The sequence below is a fragment of the Gasterosteus aculeatus genome, chromosome 10 (genome assembly GCF_964276395.1).
Source record: "Gasterosteus aculeatus chromosome 10, fGasAcu3.hap1.1, whole genome shotgun sequence".
Classification (NCBI taxonomy): domain Eukaryota; kingdom Metazoa; phylum Chordata; class Actinopteri; order Perciformes; family Gasterosteidae; genus Gasterosteus; species Gasterosteus aculeatus.
This window is the reverse complement of record NC_135697.1, coordinates 10,477,003-10,491,563: the sequence shown is the minus strand read 5'-3', so window position 1 is coordinate 10,491,563 and position 14,561 is coordinate 10,477,003. Positions and strand designations below refer to the sequence as shown.

Genomic DNA, 14,561 nt, shown 5'->3' with positions numbered 1-14,561 from the left:
TATCAGTTGGAAATTAAAGACATTGTAGTTAATTGTTAATCTGGCTTATTAAATCACAACTTTAAATTGTATTTAATGTATTGTTGGTGATTTTAATGCCCCACTTCCTCATCCCCTGAATGTTTTCATTTATTAACCGTCCAATAAGAACATCGAGACACATATTCCTCCTCTCTCCTAACAGCACTGACATGCACATGGCTGATCGGTGCATGTATCTTAATGATATGCTATGTTGCTACTTCATGCTAATGCTAGCTATATAAACCACATGTCAACACGACAACTGAGACTCAACGGACCCGCACAGCTTTTTAGTCACTCCACGAACCAGCAGCTTGCGATAACCATAAATAATGTCTTACCTTTGTTTGTGGCGATCAAAAGTTCCACGTGTCTGTAAATAAGATTATGACGCAATCAGCCGATCTGTGTCTCCACCTGGTGGATGCGACGCGTTACTGCACGCAGCAAATTGACGATTTGCAGACGTCTCGCGTTACCTTTCTTATAACAAGATTATTCCATAAATATATATATATTTTAAATGTCATCAGCTCACTTTCAGTTTGTCTTTCTTCCTAAACACAAATATGTGTACATATATATTTAAAATAAAGAAGGCTGTACTCAAATCTTGTTTTATACAATGTGCACAGATTTCCTTTCCTGTGACCACGGAGTTTGAGACAAGAGTTTAAGACATTGTGCATATTCCATCCCTTTCACCTTGGCTCCAGTTGGCAGTCAGTCGCGAACACATGATGACATCAATCCACTAGGGAAGGGAATGATCCGAATTTAGAAAGCACACGCAAACACTAAATGTACCAGTACAAAATACAACATTACCCGCACACCTACCAGCTTGATTAAACTTTCCCCACACCATGCCAGGACAAGATGCACACTTCAAGGTGTGCATGCGCACACACACACACACACAACATGTTGGGGGGCTATAATTAACCGAGTCCCTCCAAAAGCAGTTGGGATGGAAACTCTGGTGAAATTCTTCGGACATACTTCTAGTTGCACTGTGAATACTGAACTCTTTATTTCTCTTGAGGCAGACGTCGGACGGGAATACTTTCAGTTCCTCCCCACTGAGACAGCGGCTCATAACTTTGAAAGATCCCTGACTGGAACGTTACATTATTATCTACTGATCTCTGCCTAAGTTACATTACTTTATTGATTCTATTATTGAATAATTGATCATAACGGGACGTTTCCTCAGATGTGTGCTAATCCCAGTTTAGTAAACTTAAACCGCCGAGTTGTAAAACTCCAAACCTCGAGACCCCCAATCATTTTATATTGTCTTACCAATTGGATCAAGATTGCAGAAATTTTTATTTCATTTTTTTCAGGCCTCAGTCAGGGAAGTTTTCAAATCCAAACGCTGTACCAGGTTTTATCGTAGATACCGTGCACAACGCATTAAAAAAAACAGAACAATGCTGGGCTGGATTCTTAAAGAGAAAAAAAATAAACAACAACAAATCATTGGAATTTATTCAGTATCTCTTGCAGAAGCGCAAACAGCACAACGAGAAAAACAAAGGGCAGCTCCCAGTCAGCCGTAAAGTTAATACTGAGCGTACAGTGTGAAGGACGTAGAGGGCAGCTGAGAGGTCAGCTGGGCTCAGTTCAGGTGGTGTTAAAGGAGGTTTTGGGGGGCAGCGGGCGGGTTTCACTCCGCTTTCACGTAGTGACGTGTGGAGACAACATCGTCCATTGTAAGTGTCTGCGGTGGAGAGAAAGAGAGAGAAAAGGGCCGTTAATGCACAATAGGAACAACGCACGTATCGCACAGTGCACACGGGTGCGGTGAGCGCGCTGACCAGCGTGAGGGCGTTGCCTTCGACGGACCGGACCAGACTGGTCTCTTTGCCGTCCCACTTCTGCACGTGCACCAACTTCCCATCGTCGCTCACTTTCACGAAGGACTGCGGACAAACAGAGGAATCGTGAAGGAAGGGTTCTTGTATTTGTATGTGTGTGTTGTTTTTGGCTGTGCTTCACGTTATTAGCATGTGTTGCTGTGATATGGTTCCCTCGAAGGGTCAGGGCTGCTACAGCATCATTACAATGGGATAGTCACTATAAAATGTACATAAAATACATATTACATTTACGCCATGTTTGTTATAACACCAAATATATTCAAATACACTTTTTAATTTCAATGTATATTTTCCATTAGTTATGGGCCTGTAATAATGAGCTAATAGCTTACATAAGCTACATAATCTAACATTTACATTGGTACATTCACTCTCATAACAGCAAAGTGTCTTCTTAAAGTAATTCCTGCTGGTTTCTCTGCCGGTTTTGTGTCTTTCGAGTTCTTATGAAGAAGTCATTTGAATCCGAATAAGCTACAAATAATATTCTTCCCAGAACCTCAAATCAGAAAATCTGCTCTAGACAAATAGTTGAAAAACTGCAGGCGTTGCGAGTTATAATACTGTGTGGTTGCCGAACATTAGGCCTCATTTCACGGTTGTAAATTCTGACCAGTATATGTTTTCTTCCCCTCTGACCTCTGACCTCTATGACCCATTCTTCCCCCTATTCCCGGTCAAAGCCATGAAGGTAGATGTTCTTGGCGTCTCACCTTGACTTTCCTTTCGTCGGCGGTGGTCTCGTCGAACTCCTCATCCAGCTTGAAGGAGAGCTCCGTGTTCTTGAGGGAGCTTTGGGTCTTCACCGTCACCACGTCGCCCTCCACTGAGATGATGGTGGTGGGCTTGGTCAGGTTTCCCATCTGACGCGTCGCAAAGCCCACACCTGTAGAAAAAAAAAAGGTTATTACTGCCTTCATGCATAAAATATATATGTATATATACATATATATATATTTATATTAAAAACAAGATCAAGCTCAACCAATGAGATCAAACCAAACAAACTACTAGTGGCGAGAGATAAAATGTACAAAACCTTTGTATTGGGAAAAACAAATGTTTGTAGCCAATTTTTGGCAATTCATCCAATCATTTTTAGTCTCTTCATCAAAAAGTCAAAAATAAATGTATCAATAAATGTATATTTGCTAAAATTAATACTTGATATTGTCTTATAATTTGATTATACTTAATACATGCAGAGTGAGAATATTTAGGGGATATATTTTGTAAATAAAAAGTAGCCCTGCACGCGTCCTTTGGTTCTAATCTCTACTTGTCTGCTGCCCAGATGTTCGGCATGTTGCTCAAACACTACATCGTCCCGCTGACCTGCCTGTCTGGACGTGTGTGTGTGTGTGTGTGAATAGGTTTGAGAAACAGGGACACACCCGTATCAAAGGAAATCTGTTTTTTTAGGGAGAGGTGGGGGGGGGGGGGGGGTGCTGAGGATTCGGCTCATATGTAAGAGTTGAATCAGCTGCTTCACCACAATCACTACGACAAAACGTCCCTTTGTGTGTCTGTGCCTCATCGATCAAGGGGGCCGGGGTTAGAAGTTGGAGGGTCTCTCTGGTGACCAGCGCAGACAGCGCGGTCGGCTCTCACACTCTAGGGGTCATTCTTCATGGTTGTAAAAGTCTGAGCACCTGCCCCCATCACACACACACACACTAAGCTATGTGTGCATGTGAGATACTTTGAAGCCCATACATTCTCTCCCTGTTAGCTCCTCTGCTTGGGGACCTTCTTTGCACTCCTCCCCCATGGCCTCTGGACAATGGACAGCCTTCTGCGAAGGTCACCCACATTATGCTCCAGTGTGTGAACGCCAGCTTGTCGCCATTCAGAGTTTCTCAAAGTGGAGGATTTTCCCCACTAGAAAAAAAATCACCCCTCCCTCATTTCCAGCACTGAGGCCATGCGGTACACCCTCTCTCTCCCTCTTTCCTCCCCCTCTGGCTCCCATCCTCTTTTTTTCCTCCCTCCAATCACTCTGTTCTCCATCTTGCTTTCTCCCTTTTCAACCCTCCATTGTCTCCCCTCATCTTCTTTACTTTTCCCACAGCAAAGCATTAGCACCTGTTTAAACAGGTTAAACACAAACCCTCAATGCCCCCCCCCCTCCCTCCTACCCGGCCACATGTGCTCACATGCAGCTCTTCATCCTCTTCTCTGTGCGGCGCATGCGCACACGCAAGCACGCACACACACACACACACATACACACTTTCACCCACAGGAAGAAAGAAAAAAAAGCTTACCCAGTTTTTTCATGTAATCATCAAATTTCACGCTCTCTTTGAGTTCCCATTTGCCCACGAAAGCGTTGACCTTATCTGCAGCCATGTTGACGAGTGAGGTTGTGAGAGCGCGAGCGGCGAGAGGGAGGCGGGCGGAGAGTGAGAGGAGAGGGGGAGGAGAGCGAGACAGCACCGCGAGCAGTGCTGCGATCCTACTGGCTGGATTTATACCGGCTGTTCGTGACGTCAGCACGCTGTGGACGCGAGCCCGGAGGGGGGGGGGGGGGGGGTGGTGGTGAGGGAGTCGCGGGGGGGATGGAGACAAAGAGGGAGTCATTGTGGGATCTCCTTGTTTTCGCTTAATGCCAATAGTGCGTTTGGGGAAATGTGCAGCTGACTATGGTACGATAGTGGGGTTCTACAGCAGAACTGGAATGCAGTGGTTCCCTGCGTTCTAAGTGCATTCTGTGTTATACGTGTTGCACAACGCTGTATTTTTTATTGCCGTGCCAACAACAAAATGGTCATTTTTAAACAAGCATAAGAGAGGGGGGGGGTCAGTGAGGGCAACATGTCCACCATGAGGTCACCCAGGGTTAATAGAGGGGTTGATGAACAAGCCCCCACTGTGAGCGACAGAAAGACAGATTGAGCCTCAGGTCATGGGGGGGGATTGATTCCTGTTAAGGTTGAAAAGAACATCATGAAAGTCCTCTACTGCGCCTTCTACGAGCTTCACTACTTTGGGACTCCTGTTCCTCGAGTTTACCACCTGCTTTTGTTCTTGTTTGCCTTTTACTGACCTCCGTCTTGCCCGCCAGAGTGCAGAGTGACCAGTAAAGTGTGTGTGTGTGTGTGTGTGTGTGTGTGTGTGTGTGTGTGTGTGTGTGTGTTGGGTAAACACAGTCACACTGTCACGTGATGGCAGAGTGGGCCATAATCATGAGAGTCAAGATAAGGGTGTTGGAAGGTTGGTCCATTACTACAGTGGCTATTTTGCACTCTCTCTCTCTCTCTCACACACACACACACACACACACACACACACACACACACACACACACACACACACACACACACACACACACACACACACACACACACACACACACACACACACACGCAGCAGCATCGATTGAAGTACAAATGTGCCCTCGTCGTCCATGTTTCTGATGAGATCCCTACATCTGCACATAGTCTGATGATCTGAAAGTTGTGTAATAGCAAGCACACAAAACCAAAACCCTGTCCCAACAAGCAGACACACACACACACACACGTGCTTTGAGGGCAAAATGAGTCAATGGCGAGTACTGTTTCATCAGCTCCCACAGCTTCACGCACCCCGTCCCACTGCCCTTATGCCTCCAGTTGCCACCCTTCTCTCTGGTCTATTGCCGTGTCTAAACTGACACATGTGTCGTTGCGTGTGTGTGTGTGTGTGTGTGTGTGTGACAAATCTGTGGCATGCATGTGTCGGACATTTGACATGGACAGGTGTGAGACAGGAGTGGGAATAAAGGTCGAAATGTTTTAGCTCCGGCCTTAAATACATTCCACCACTGTGGCAGAGTTCAAACACATGTGCGTGTTACGCAACCCTGCAAGAAATTGCTCCTGTGAGGCCTCAGTGGTCGTAACTGGCATCGAGTTGGATTTTTAGTCGCCGCAATTTGATTTTAAGTGACCCCCTGCTTACTGAAGGCTTGTAACACGCGCATGGTGAAAGCTTCATCTCAGCTGGAAATAACCACGGACTCTAATGCCGCGCAAGCACAACGCATTGGCCGAGTGATGGTCACGTTTGTCACCTTAGCGGCGTCATTGTCCCGTCTTTGCGCAACCTTCTTGAGTTCCACTTTTCTCATCGATCTTATGAAACACTATCTGTCTGTAAGTGGCTGAACTGCTGGTGAAATGGTTGACTTGCGCCATTTTAGTGTTTGGCCTACACACGCACTCCTTTATCCGAGCAGGCGTCTGTGACAGAAACTCGGCGTCTTCGAGGCAAAACATACATCGAGCTGACGTCAGCAGAAAGCTGCGGGAGGAGAGCTGGGTTGAATCCTCGAGCAGCCAAAGGAAGGGGTCGGAGCGCCATGAAGCGAGGACCGTTGGTAGCGCTTACAGCTTTCCTTTGCATTTCTGTGAAGGCGGGAATATTATAACCAGATAATCATCTGGACATGTCACTCCCTTTTGTAACACACACTTATCTGTTCAATTACCCGTTCCGCAAACACTCCCATGTTTCTCTTGGCTGCGGAAAATATCACTCCCTTATCCAAACGGGAGCTTGAGAGACAAGTCAGAAAGGGAATTACATGAATGGAGCGGCTTGCTAACTAGGGGCATTTACAGCTTATACACCCTTAAACCTCATGACAAGTGGTACCGTTTATTGTGACAGCGGTTGCTTGTTGGCACGCACACACCGAATAACTGCAGTGCGGCGTTTATGTGCATGTGTTTTGTGAAGCCTCTGCAGGACATACGATTTTACATTCCATGACTTGTTCTGTAAGGCTTCTGGTGAAACCAAGTAAAAAAACAGATGAATAGCGTCATTCAGGGACGACACATTGGTTGGCCTGTCTGATTTCCTTCCCACTTTTTGGGATTTTCTCTGGTGCACATAAGGTTTTCAGGATCAAATCTGTATCTGCAGGCCACTAAGGGATTTTACAACATAATTTAATAGAAACCAAATGTGATGAAACGATGAATTGACTTGTATTCATGGGTAAGCAGTTCTTCCAGGGAATCCCTTTCTCCTGCCGCTACACTTGCCTCCTCTGCTGGTCGGGTTCCAGCAGCGCATCGTGAGCACGCTGCCTCCAGTCTAACAGGGCCCTTTCTGACTTGGCATTTCTGGGTAAGATAATGTAACCGTAAAATGAACTCCACTTATAAAATATTGTTTTTACAGGATTCCAACCAAAAAAAGAATCAGTGCTTCCATGACTACCAAGTTAGAGCTATGTCATCACCCTTCTTTATAACTGTTTTTCATTTGCTTCTACTCTTAAACAAAGGTGTAGAAACTGCCAGAGAACACACTTAAAAACATTCACAATCACAATACCTAAAATTATAAGCAATATATACATAAAAGATTAAGAATGAACACTTTAAAGCACTTTTGAGGCACCTCATAGACAGCACAGTCCAGGATGAGAAGCCGAAATAAGACTTGTTTTCCCCTGATCCAATAATAGCTGTTACTTAGAGACAGAGCCATGGGGAGCAGTGCATTGAAAGATCAACCGGATACTGTGTGTGCATGTGTGTGTGTGTGTGTGTGTGTGTGTGTGTGTGTGTGTGTGTGTGAGTGATGTTGAGTATTGGATTCCATCAGTGAAACTATGGTTACTGAGCCTATGACTGGCCGCTCCTTTACCCCCTCTGTCTGTGTGATTTTACACCATGACTTTGAGAAGCTGGGTCCTTTGTTGTTTCTATGATTTTGGAGGCTGTGAGGAATTCACGTCATGCAAATGAACACAGGCTGAATTGTGGGCTTTTACAGTTTATTTTTTTCCAGAATTTGGGAAATTTCTGCTTCTAGATACTTTAGATGTGTCACTGTTATCTAGTTACAGGGATAAAAGAGTAGGAGTGGAAAAAGGGTTGAGTGGCCAGCAAAAGCCTTTAACGCTAGGGTCTTACCAAACTCTTGGGACCCCATATAATTAAAGAATGATACTTGTGTGCCTTTGTCAATGGTTGCCAGAATGTGATATTAAAATATCAGCAGGGGGGTCCTGACCCAAAGGTTGTAATACATGCCCATCTCCTTAGCCTTGCCATCATTGTGGCTTTTTTTAATGTAGTTTTAGATCTAAATGAAAAGGTTTTAGTTATTTTTTTAAAGCAATTAAACATGTAGTTAATTAAATTACATTAATTGACATCATTTGTATATACCTGACACGTGTAGGTTTGTTTGAGCCAGCCCATAAGCACAACATCTGCATAATTAAATAGTTAAATTAATTTACAAAACGTTTCGGCTGCAACTGATCGTGGTCGGTGATACAGTGGATCATTGGTCTTATCATAGTACAAAAAAAGGAGTTCCGGTCAAAACCTTCAAAATAAAACCTCTTGAATTAACTTTGATTGATCAAGTACTTCACTTCAATGGTGTTTTAGAATGAATTACAACTACGTTTTTTATCTTTAAACTAATATGCTATTTTGATATAGCCACCATAAACCAATATTTAGTTATTAAAAATACCTTATTTCGGTCAATTTGCTCTGCTTCCGGTATCTCCGCGTCTCCAGCTGTTTAACTTGATGTGTATCCATGGTAACCACCGTGGCTACAGCAGGTCCGGTCACTGCGCGGCGCATCCTGTTACCTTGAGTGAAAGATAACAGCCGAAGAAATGAAAGCAGCGCCTTATGGACAAATAAAAGCGAAAACCCTGGAATGTTGTTAGCTCCCGTGTTGTTTTGTTGTTTGGGAGAGTCATGACGTCCTCGCAGAGGACTCGATATGGAGGCGAAGCGGCGCGCGACACTAAATGGAGAATGGCAGGTGAGTCGATGGCCTGATTTGAAGGATAAAAAAAACTTTACCGATTGTTAAAGTCAAGACTTTTCGTGACACACAACACTCCGTAACGACCACATTGTTTGTGCGTTAACCAATGCATTCTAACTTTCTTTCTCAAAGATTGTGACGAAAAATGTTGCGAAGTTAAATGTTGTTACGTGACTTTTTATAAATATAACGAGGTGAGAAGGAGACGTTCAAGCTTATGGCCATGGATTTATCTGTGTGGACTGATGCTCAGTCTCTGGGGGGCAGTGGTGTCTCATTTAAAAGAAAGGCGCTGGTCATCATGTAAAGAGGTCAAAGAGTCTGTCAGTTGTTGTGCATCGGGACACAGACGCCCCCCCCTCTATGGACTGACTCGATGGAAAGTGTCTTTCTCTCCCACAGTGCCAAAAAAAAGTGAAACGTCAAAGATGCTGTGTGTCTCCAAAGGCTCATTAATCATGCAGATTCAGTTGAGCTCTAACCAGGTCAAGCAAGCTTTTGTTAAGTAGTGTGTGTGTGTGTGTGTGTGTGTGTGGTGTTTTTTGTGTTGGGTTTGCATGTCCTAAGGAAGCCTAAATTATTCAGCGAGTGGGGCAAGGTGCTTGAAGAATCTCAAATGGCCCTTTCACTCCATGTGATGGAAAACACTCAAATCTGATCGGCCGGATTTGTTTTCACACACACTCACACACTGACTCTGGTGTTGTGTTACTCATGAGTTTCCTTTTGTAGTCACGGCTGAAAGAAACAACTCGATGTCATCAGTGTTAGACTTTAAATAATCAAACCCTTGCATCCTGTGTTTGCCGTTCTTTCTCCTTTTGTTGCTGCTTCAGCTCCTCCAGTCCTGTTGTTAAAGCGCGCTGGCGGACCACCTCAGCCCCGGCCCCTTCACCCCCACCCGATGCGACTGGTCCAGAGATCCCACTTACCTCCTCCTCCTCCTCCTCAGCTCCCTCTCTTCCATACGCGGCATGCAGAAGAGAGCGCAGAGAGGCCGCATCTGGTCACCATCATCCGCCCTCAAAGTCAAAGTGCACTACGCAAGGTCAACTCCATATTTATCATTTTCAGTAGCACTTTAAAATCAGTATAGAGAGTAATCAACATGGAAAAGGATTTCATAATAAACTGTAATATTGTCCCTCCCTCTGCTGTCAAGGTGACGGTCCTGTTGAACCGCAGAGGTGTGGTGTCCTTCGAGCAACTGCTGCTGGATATCTCTGAGGCGCTGGGCTTTCCTCGCTGGCACAGAGCCAGAGTCACACGCTTGTACACGACCCACGCACGAGAGGTGAGGCTCAGCCACGGCCCCCCTACCCCAAGAGGCAAAAACACGCCGATTGTCACTATTAACTACTCCTGTAACTGGTTCTACCTGGTGTGCTGAAAGGTACTGGGACACTAGAACAGCCCACATCTTTTTATAACACTTTTTATGCAAAACAGCTCTAACAAGTTGACACACCGCACACCCGGAGTTGTGTGGCCCCAGGGCATCGTCGTTCTTGGTTGTTGGTCTTTGTCTGCACACCGTATGCACAGATTTTCAGTTGACACCCATCTGCTGAGTCTAACCAAGGGCCTTGTGAAAAATAAGATATGGATGTGGGCCCCTGGCTTGTCTTAAATGGTCCCTTCCTCTCCATCTTTTCGTAGGTTAAAGGCGTGTGTGATTTCTTTCGCGGCGAGGTGGCCTTTCTGGCCTTGGGGAAGGTTCGTCCGGAGCTGAGCGATGTGCAGGAGGCCCTGGAGGAGCTGTTCCCGGAACAATCTCATTACCGGGCTGACGCACTGCAGGCCTGGGAGAAGAGACTCCGTCCGGCGGCAGATAAAGCGGCGAAGGCTGACAGTGGGTACAGTGAGGGGACGGAGAGCAACAAGACACACACGGACCAAGAGACTCACCCGGCCACAAATACACAGCCGCCTCACTGTGTGCACACGCACCAGTCCGAACATAACAACTCGGATGTACCAAAGTGTCATAAAAAGAATTCCTATAGAAAACCTGCTCACCTGCCCAACCACCTGCAGAGACTGCGTGTGAGGGGCGGGGCCAGAGGGCGCCATGATTTTGACGTTGACCCATTTAAATACGGGGAAAGTCTTAGAGAAGGAGACGTAGCCCCTCCTACACTGTGTGAAGACTGCTTAGCAAGAAGAGTTAAGCGTCAGGTACCGGAGTGGCTCAATCCACTGTCAGGGAGGGCCGCACTTCCTCCTGTGTCCAGGAAGCAAAAAGAACCAGACACAGAACCAGAAGTACAAGAATTCGAGGGCCGCATCAGCCCCCCCCTTCCTCGGCCAATCAGTAGACACGAGGAGAAGAGTGTGGCCCAATTTATTTCAAACCCACTTCCAAAAGTGGGTGAAGCACACAAGGACATTCGGCAGAGGACCACCTTTAACCTTCCTTCAAACGGAAGTGATGTCACCCTGGCGGAAATCGAGCATTTCTATGAAATAGGACACGTGGTCGGAGACGGCAACTTTGCGGTAGTGCGGAAGTGTCGCCGCCGCGACGACGGACAGACCCTCGCCGTGAAGATTGTCGAACGCTCCAAGCTGATCGGTCGGGAGCACATGATGCAGAACGAGCTGAGCCTTCTGGGTAGCCTCTGTCACCCACGCATAGTGCGGCTGTTTTCGCACCACCACACGCACACTCACTCATACCTGGTGATGGAACTGGTGGGCGGGGGGGATCTGTTTGAGGCCATCAGTGAGAGGGGGACGTTTCCTGAGGCAGAGTCGGGACTGATGGTGTCAGATGTAAGCGAAGCTCTGAACTACATGCACTGCAAAAGCATCGTCCACCGAGACCTCAAACCGGAAAACCTGCTGGTGAGTGTCCGAATTAATATCTAGTCATTAGATTTGGCACAAAAAAAATGAAGCCAGAAAAATACATATAGCCTGATGTGGTTGCCCTTGGAGACGTTTGAATTTTAAAATATAGTCCCAACGCCTCCATGCTTGACTCTATTTCTGTCTGTCTTGCTTTTCGTCTTCTCTCTCAGATAGAACACGTGGCTCCCAGCATCAGTAGGCTGAAGCTGGGGGACTTTGGTCTCGCCATGGTTGTGACTGAACCAGTCTTGACCATATGTGGCACACCCACGTATGTGGCCCCGGAGATTCTCCGTGAGACAGGTTAGTACCGTTTGTTGCATTAATCAATGCTTTACATTATGTTCTACTATTAAATCTGTATTTCAATAAATGTGTGTTTTTCCTATTTGGACAATACTTGTGGTTTGACCCAACAGGTTACGGTGTTGCGGTGGATGTTTGGGCTCTGGGTATTATTCTCTACATCCTGCTGTGTGGATTTGCCCCATTTCGCAGTCAGGATCGGGACCAGGAGGAGTTGTTCCAGCTAATAAAACAGGGTCAACTCCACTTCTTGTCCCCCTACTGGGACGCCGTCTCAGAAGGTGAAAAGTACAGAAACATAACGTGTGTTCCCACAAATGCCTATACATACACACACACACACACACACACACACACACACACACACACAAGTTAAGAACCCGTGCCTTGTTGCTGTGTATGTCTGCAGACGCCACAGGCCTCGTCAGAGCTCTGCTTGAGCCGGATCCCGCGGTGAGGCTGACAGCAGAGCAAACCATGACTCATCCCTGGGTGAAGGCTTCAATTTGCAGGCAGAGGGCGCTCGCAGAAAAAACTTGGAGGGACAAAGCAGACACTGGAGCAGAACCAGACAAGCCCGGACTGGTCCAGAGACCTGCTCAGACCAATGCGGCCAAAAGAGGGCCACAAGGAACACCAGGGGGAACCAGCAGCGAGGTAGAGGTCACACAGAGAGAGTTCAGCAGGCACGATGAGACAGAGCCTGAGACAAGCACAGGAAGAAGACGAGATGAAGACAGTCCGCCATGGCAACCTGCAATAGAGACAAGCGCAGTGAACATCATATCTCCACAGCTCAAAGTGGACACAGCTTCAGAGGCCGAACCGGGTCAACAGAAATTAGAGTGCACCTCAAAAGACTCTGGCTCACCCAGCAGGGAATCTAGAAGGCCAGAAATAAAAGAACCAGGGCCCACAGACCCGCCTGCTAGGATCACAGCCAGCCTCAGTGTCAAACTCGATCAGCCCGCTGCCCCCTAAACCCAAAGCGAGCTTCAATCCCACATTAAGACGCAATCAAAACAAAACGGACAATCGCCTCCATTTTCAAAACCCTCCGCCGAATCAGAATCACGGTGGGCCGCTCCACGCAACACCACCCGTCCTCCAACCAAGCAGCTTCTTTATCTCACCCGCTCCATCAGCAAAACCTCACGTCTGCCCTTCTCGACCCCGTCACAGCCGACGCCGCAAACCATCCAACCCAACAACGGGAGCCCAACTTTTGCACCGCCGCCACCCAGCCACCCGCCCAGTCTGCACCCCGCTGTCAATCTCCGGTTTAACCGCGTGATTAGAACAGGGTTATCGCTGTCAGTGTTTTAGCAAATACTAGAATATCTAGATATAGATATATCTAGATATAATATATAGATTAATAGGATGAGAAGCACTACGTTGAAATTAATTCAATAGAGTAAGTAGGTCTTAATTTGGATGTAAACATATTTGCTGTTACTGTTATTGTTTATAATGTTGTGGGGTAAACATAAAAAAAAAATTTTGTACCACATTACTGAAGTGTTTTTTGGGGTGGGGGGGTTCCAGCAGGCCATGTTTAATTTTGATATCTGGTAACGATATTGGATTGCTTGTGTCCAGCCAAAACATCCTCCTTGTTTGTACCGCTTCCCCTTTAAGTCAATTCCTAGAAGGCTGTGCTAAGAAGGTTGTTTACTATAACTTCATAAACTAAAAATATCTTCCAAGTACTTTCATCTCTTGAATGCCATTTTTCTAAAAATATGCTGCTGTAAGTATTTTGTATTGGTTTTGTTTGGAAAGAAATTTTAGATTGGATTTAACAATCCTGGCGGGGAAAATTTGGGATGATTATAAATCAGTGAATTTACAATCAGTGGCAATATTTGGACAAATTAAAAGTGTCGTCGGATCCAGAGGCTATAGTGAGACTCCTCCAGCATTCAGAGTACAGTGTTTGCCCACGTACAGTTACTGGCTGAGTGTTTGCATAGCTGAGAGTGGTATGGCTCTCGTGCCATTCCACACGGTCCAAATAAGGCCCATCTATCGGTCCAATGGGAGTGGTTAGTCGTGTCCCTCCCAATTGCAGACAGCTGACTCAAACATTCCGCCCCACCTAATCCAGGGGACACACAATCAGCCCCCCATGTGTACACAACTGCCCCCAGTCCTGCCCCCCCCCTTAATATGCTTAGAAATGTATTTGACCAAGGATCAGCGGCCAGTGGTTGACAATTTGTTCGCACAAATTCAAGTTCATTTCACTTCAAAGATGGGCTTTATTCGATCACCCTTTTCTCACAGAATTATTCATGCAACCATAACACGCGTAATTACAGGGCCTCTTACAACAGGTTGAGCCGCTTTGACGGATTGCTGACAAAGGGGTTTTGTTTATGAAGTTTTGTCAAAACTTTTAGATGTCACAGATTAGTGACGGTGTTATTGATATGTTGTTGCGTGTGGTGCAAAAACATAAGCTAAATGACGTGTCCTCTGCTGAGTTTAAAAATGTCGCATATCAGGTTTTGGTCACCTTTCAATGCCCGAGACGCACAGTGACCCGCAGGTGCGGACTGCGCATGCGCCTTTAAAAACTCTTTAAATACCCCAAGTCATCTGCCACAATAAAACATTCCGCTGTCAGCCAGTACACCGGCTGTACTGAAGTAGCCGCTGGACCACAGAGGCCCTCGCAGACACACGCAA

At 46.2% G+C, this 14,561-nt stretch overlaps 2 protein-coding genes across 2 annotated transcripts; one reads left to right on the top strand and one right to left on the bottom strand.

Annotated features, from left to right (window-relative positions):
• Positions 1-1,337: 1,337 nt before the first annotated feature.
• On the bottom strand, positions 1,338-4,565 carry fabp3 (fatty acid binding protein 3, muscle and heart). The gene is made up of 4 exons (XM_040189508.2): positions 4,178-4,565; positions 2,624-2,796; positions 1,848-1,952; positions 1,338-1,750 (listed from the first exon to the last, which is right to left on the bottom strand). Exons 1-4 carry the CDS (start codon positions 4,491-4,493, stop codon positions 1,697-1,699), a joined length of 648 nt encoding a protein of 215 aa, XP_040045442.2. The 5' UTR covers positions 4,494-4,565; the 3' UTR covers positions 1,338-1,696.
• Positions 4,566-8,293: 3,728 nt separating this feature from the next.
• Positions 8,294-13,579, top strand: dclk3 (doublecortin-like kinase 3). Its single transcript, XM_040189483.2, has 7 exons — positions 8,294-8,702; positions 9,545-9,756; positions 9,871-10,002; positions 10,368-11,555; positions 11,732-11,864; positions 11,981-12,148; positions 12,277-13,579. Exons 1-7 carry the CDS (start codon positions 8,636-8,638, stop codon positions 12,846-12,848), a joined length of 2,472 nt encoding a protein of 823 aa, XP_040045417.2. The 5' UTR covers positions 8,294-8,635; the 3' UTR covers positions 12,849-13,579.
• The last annotated feature ends 982 nt before the right edge of the window (positions 13,580-14,561 follow it).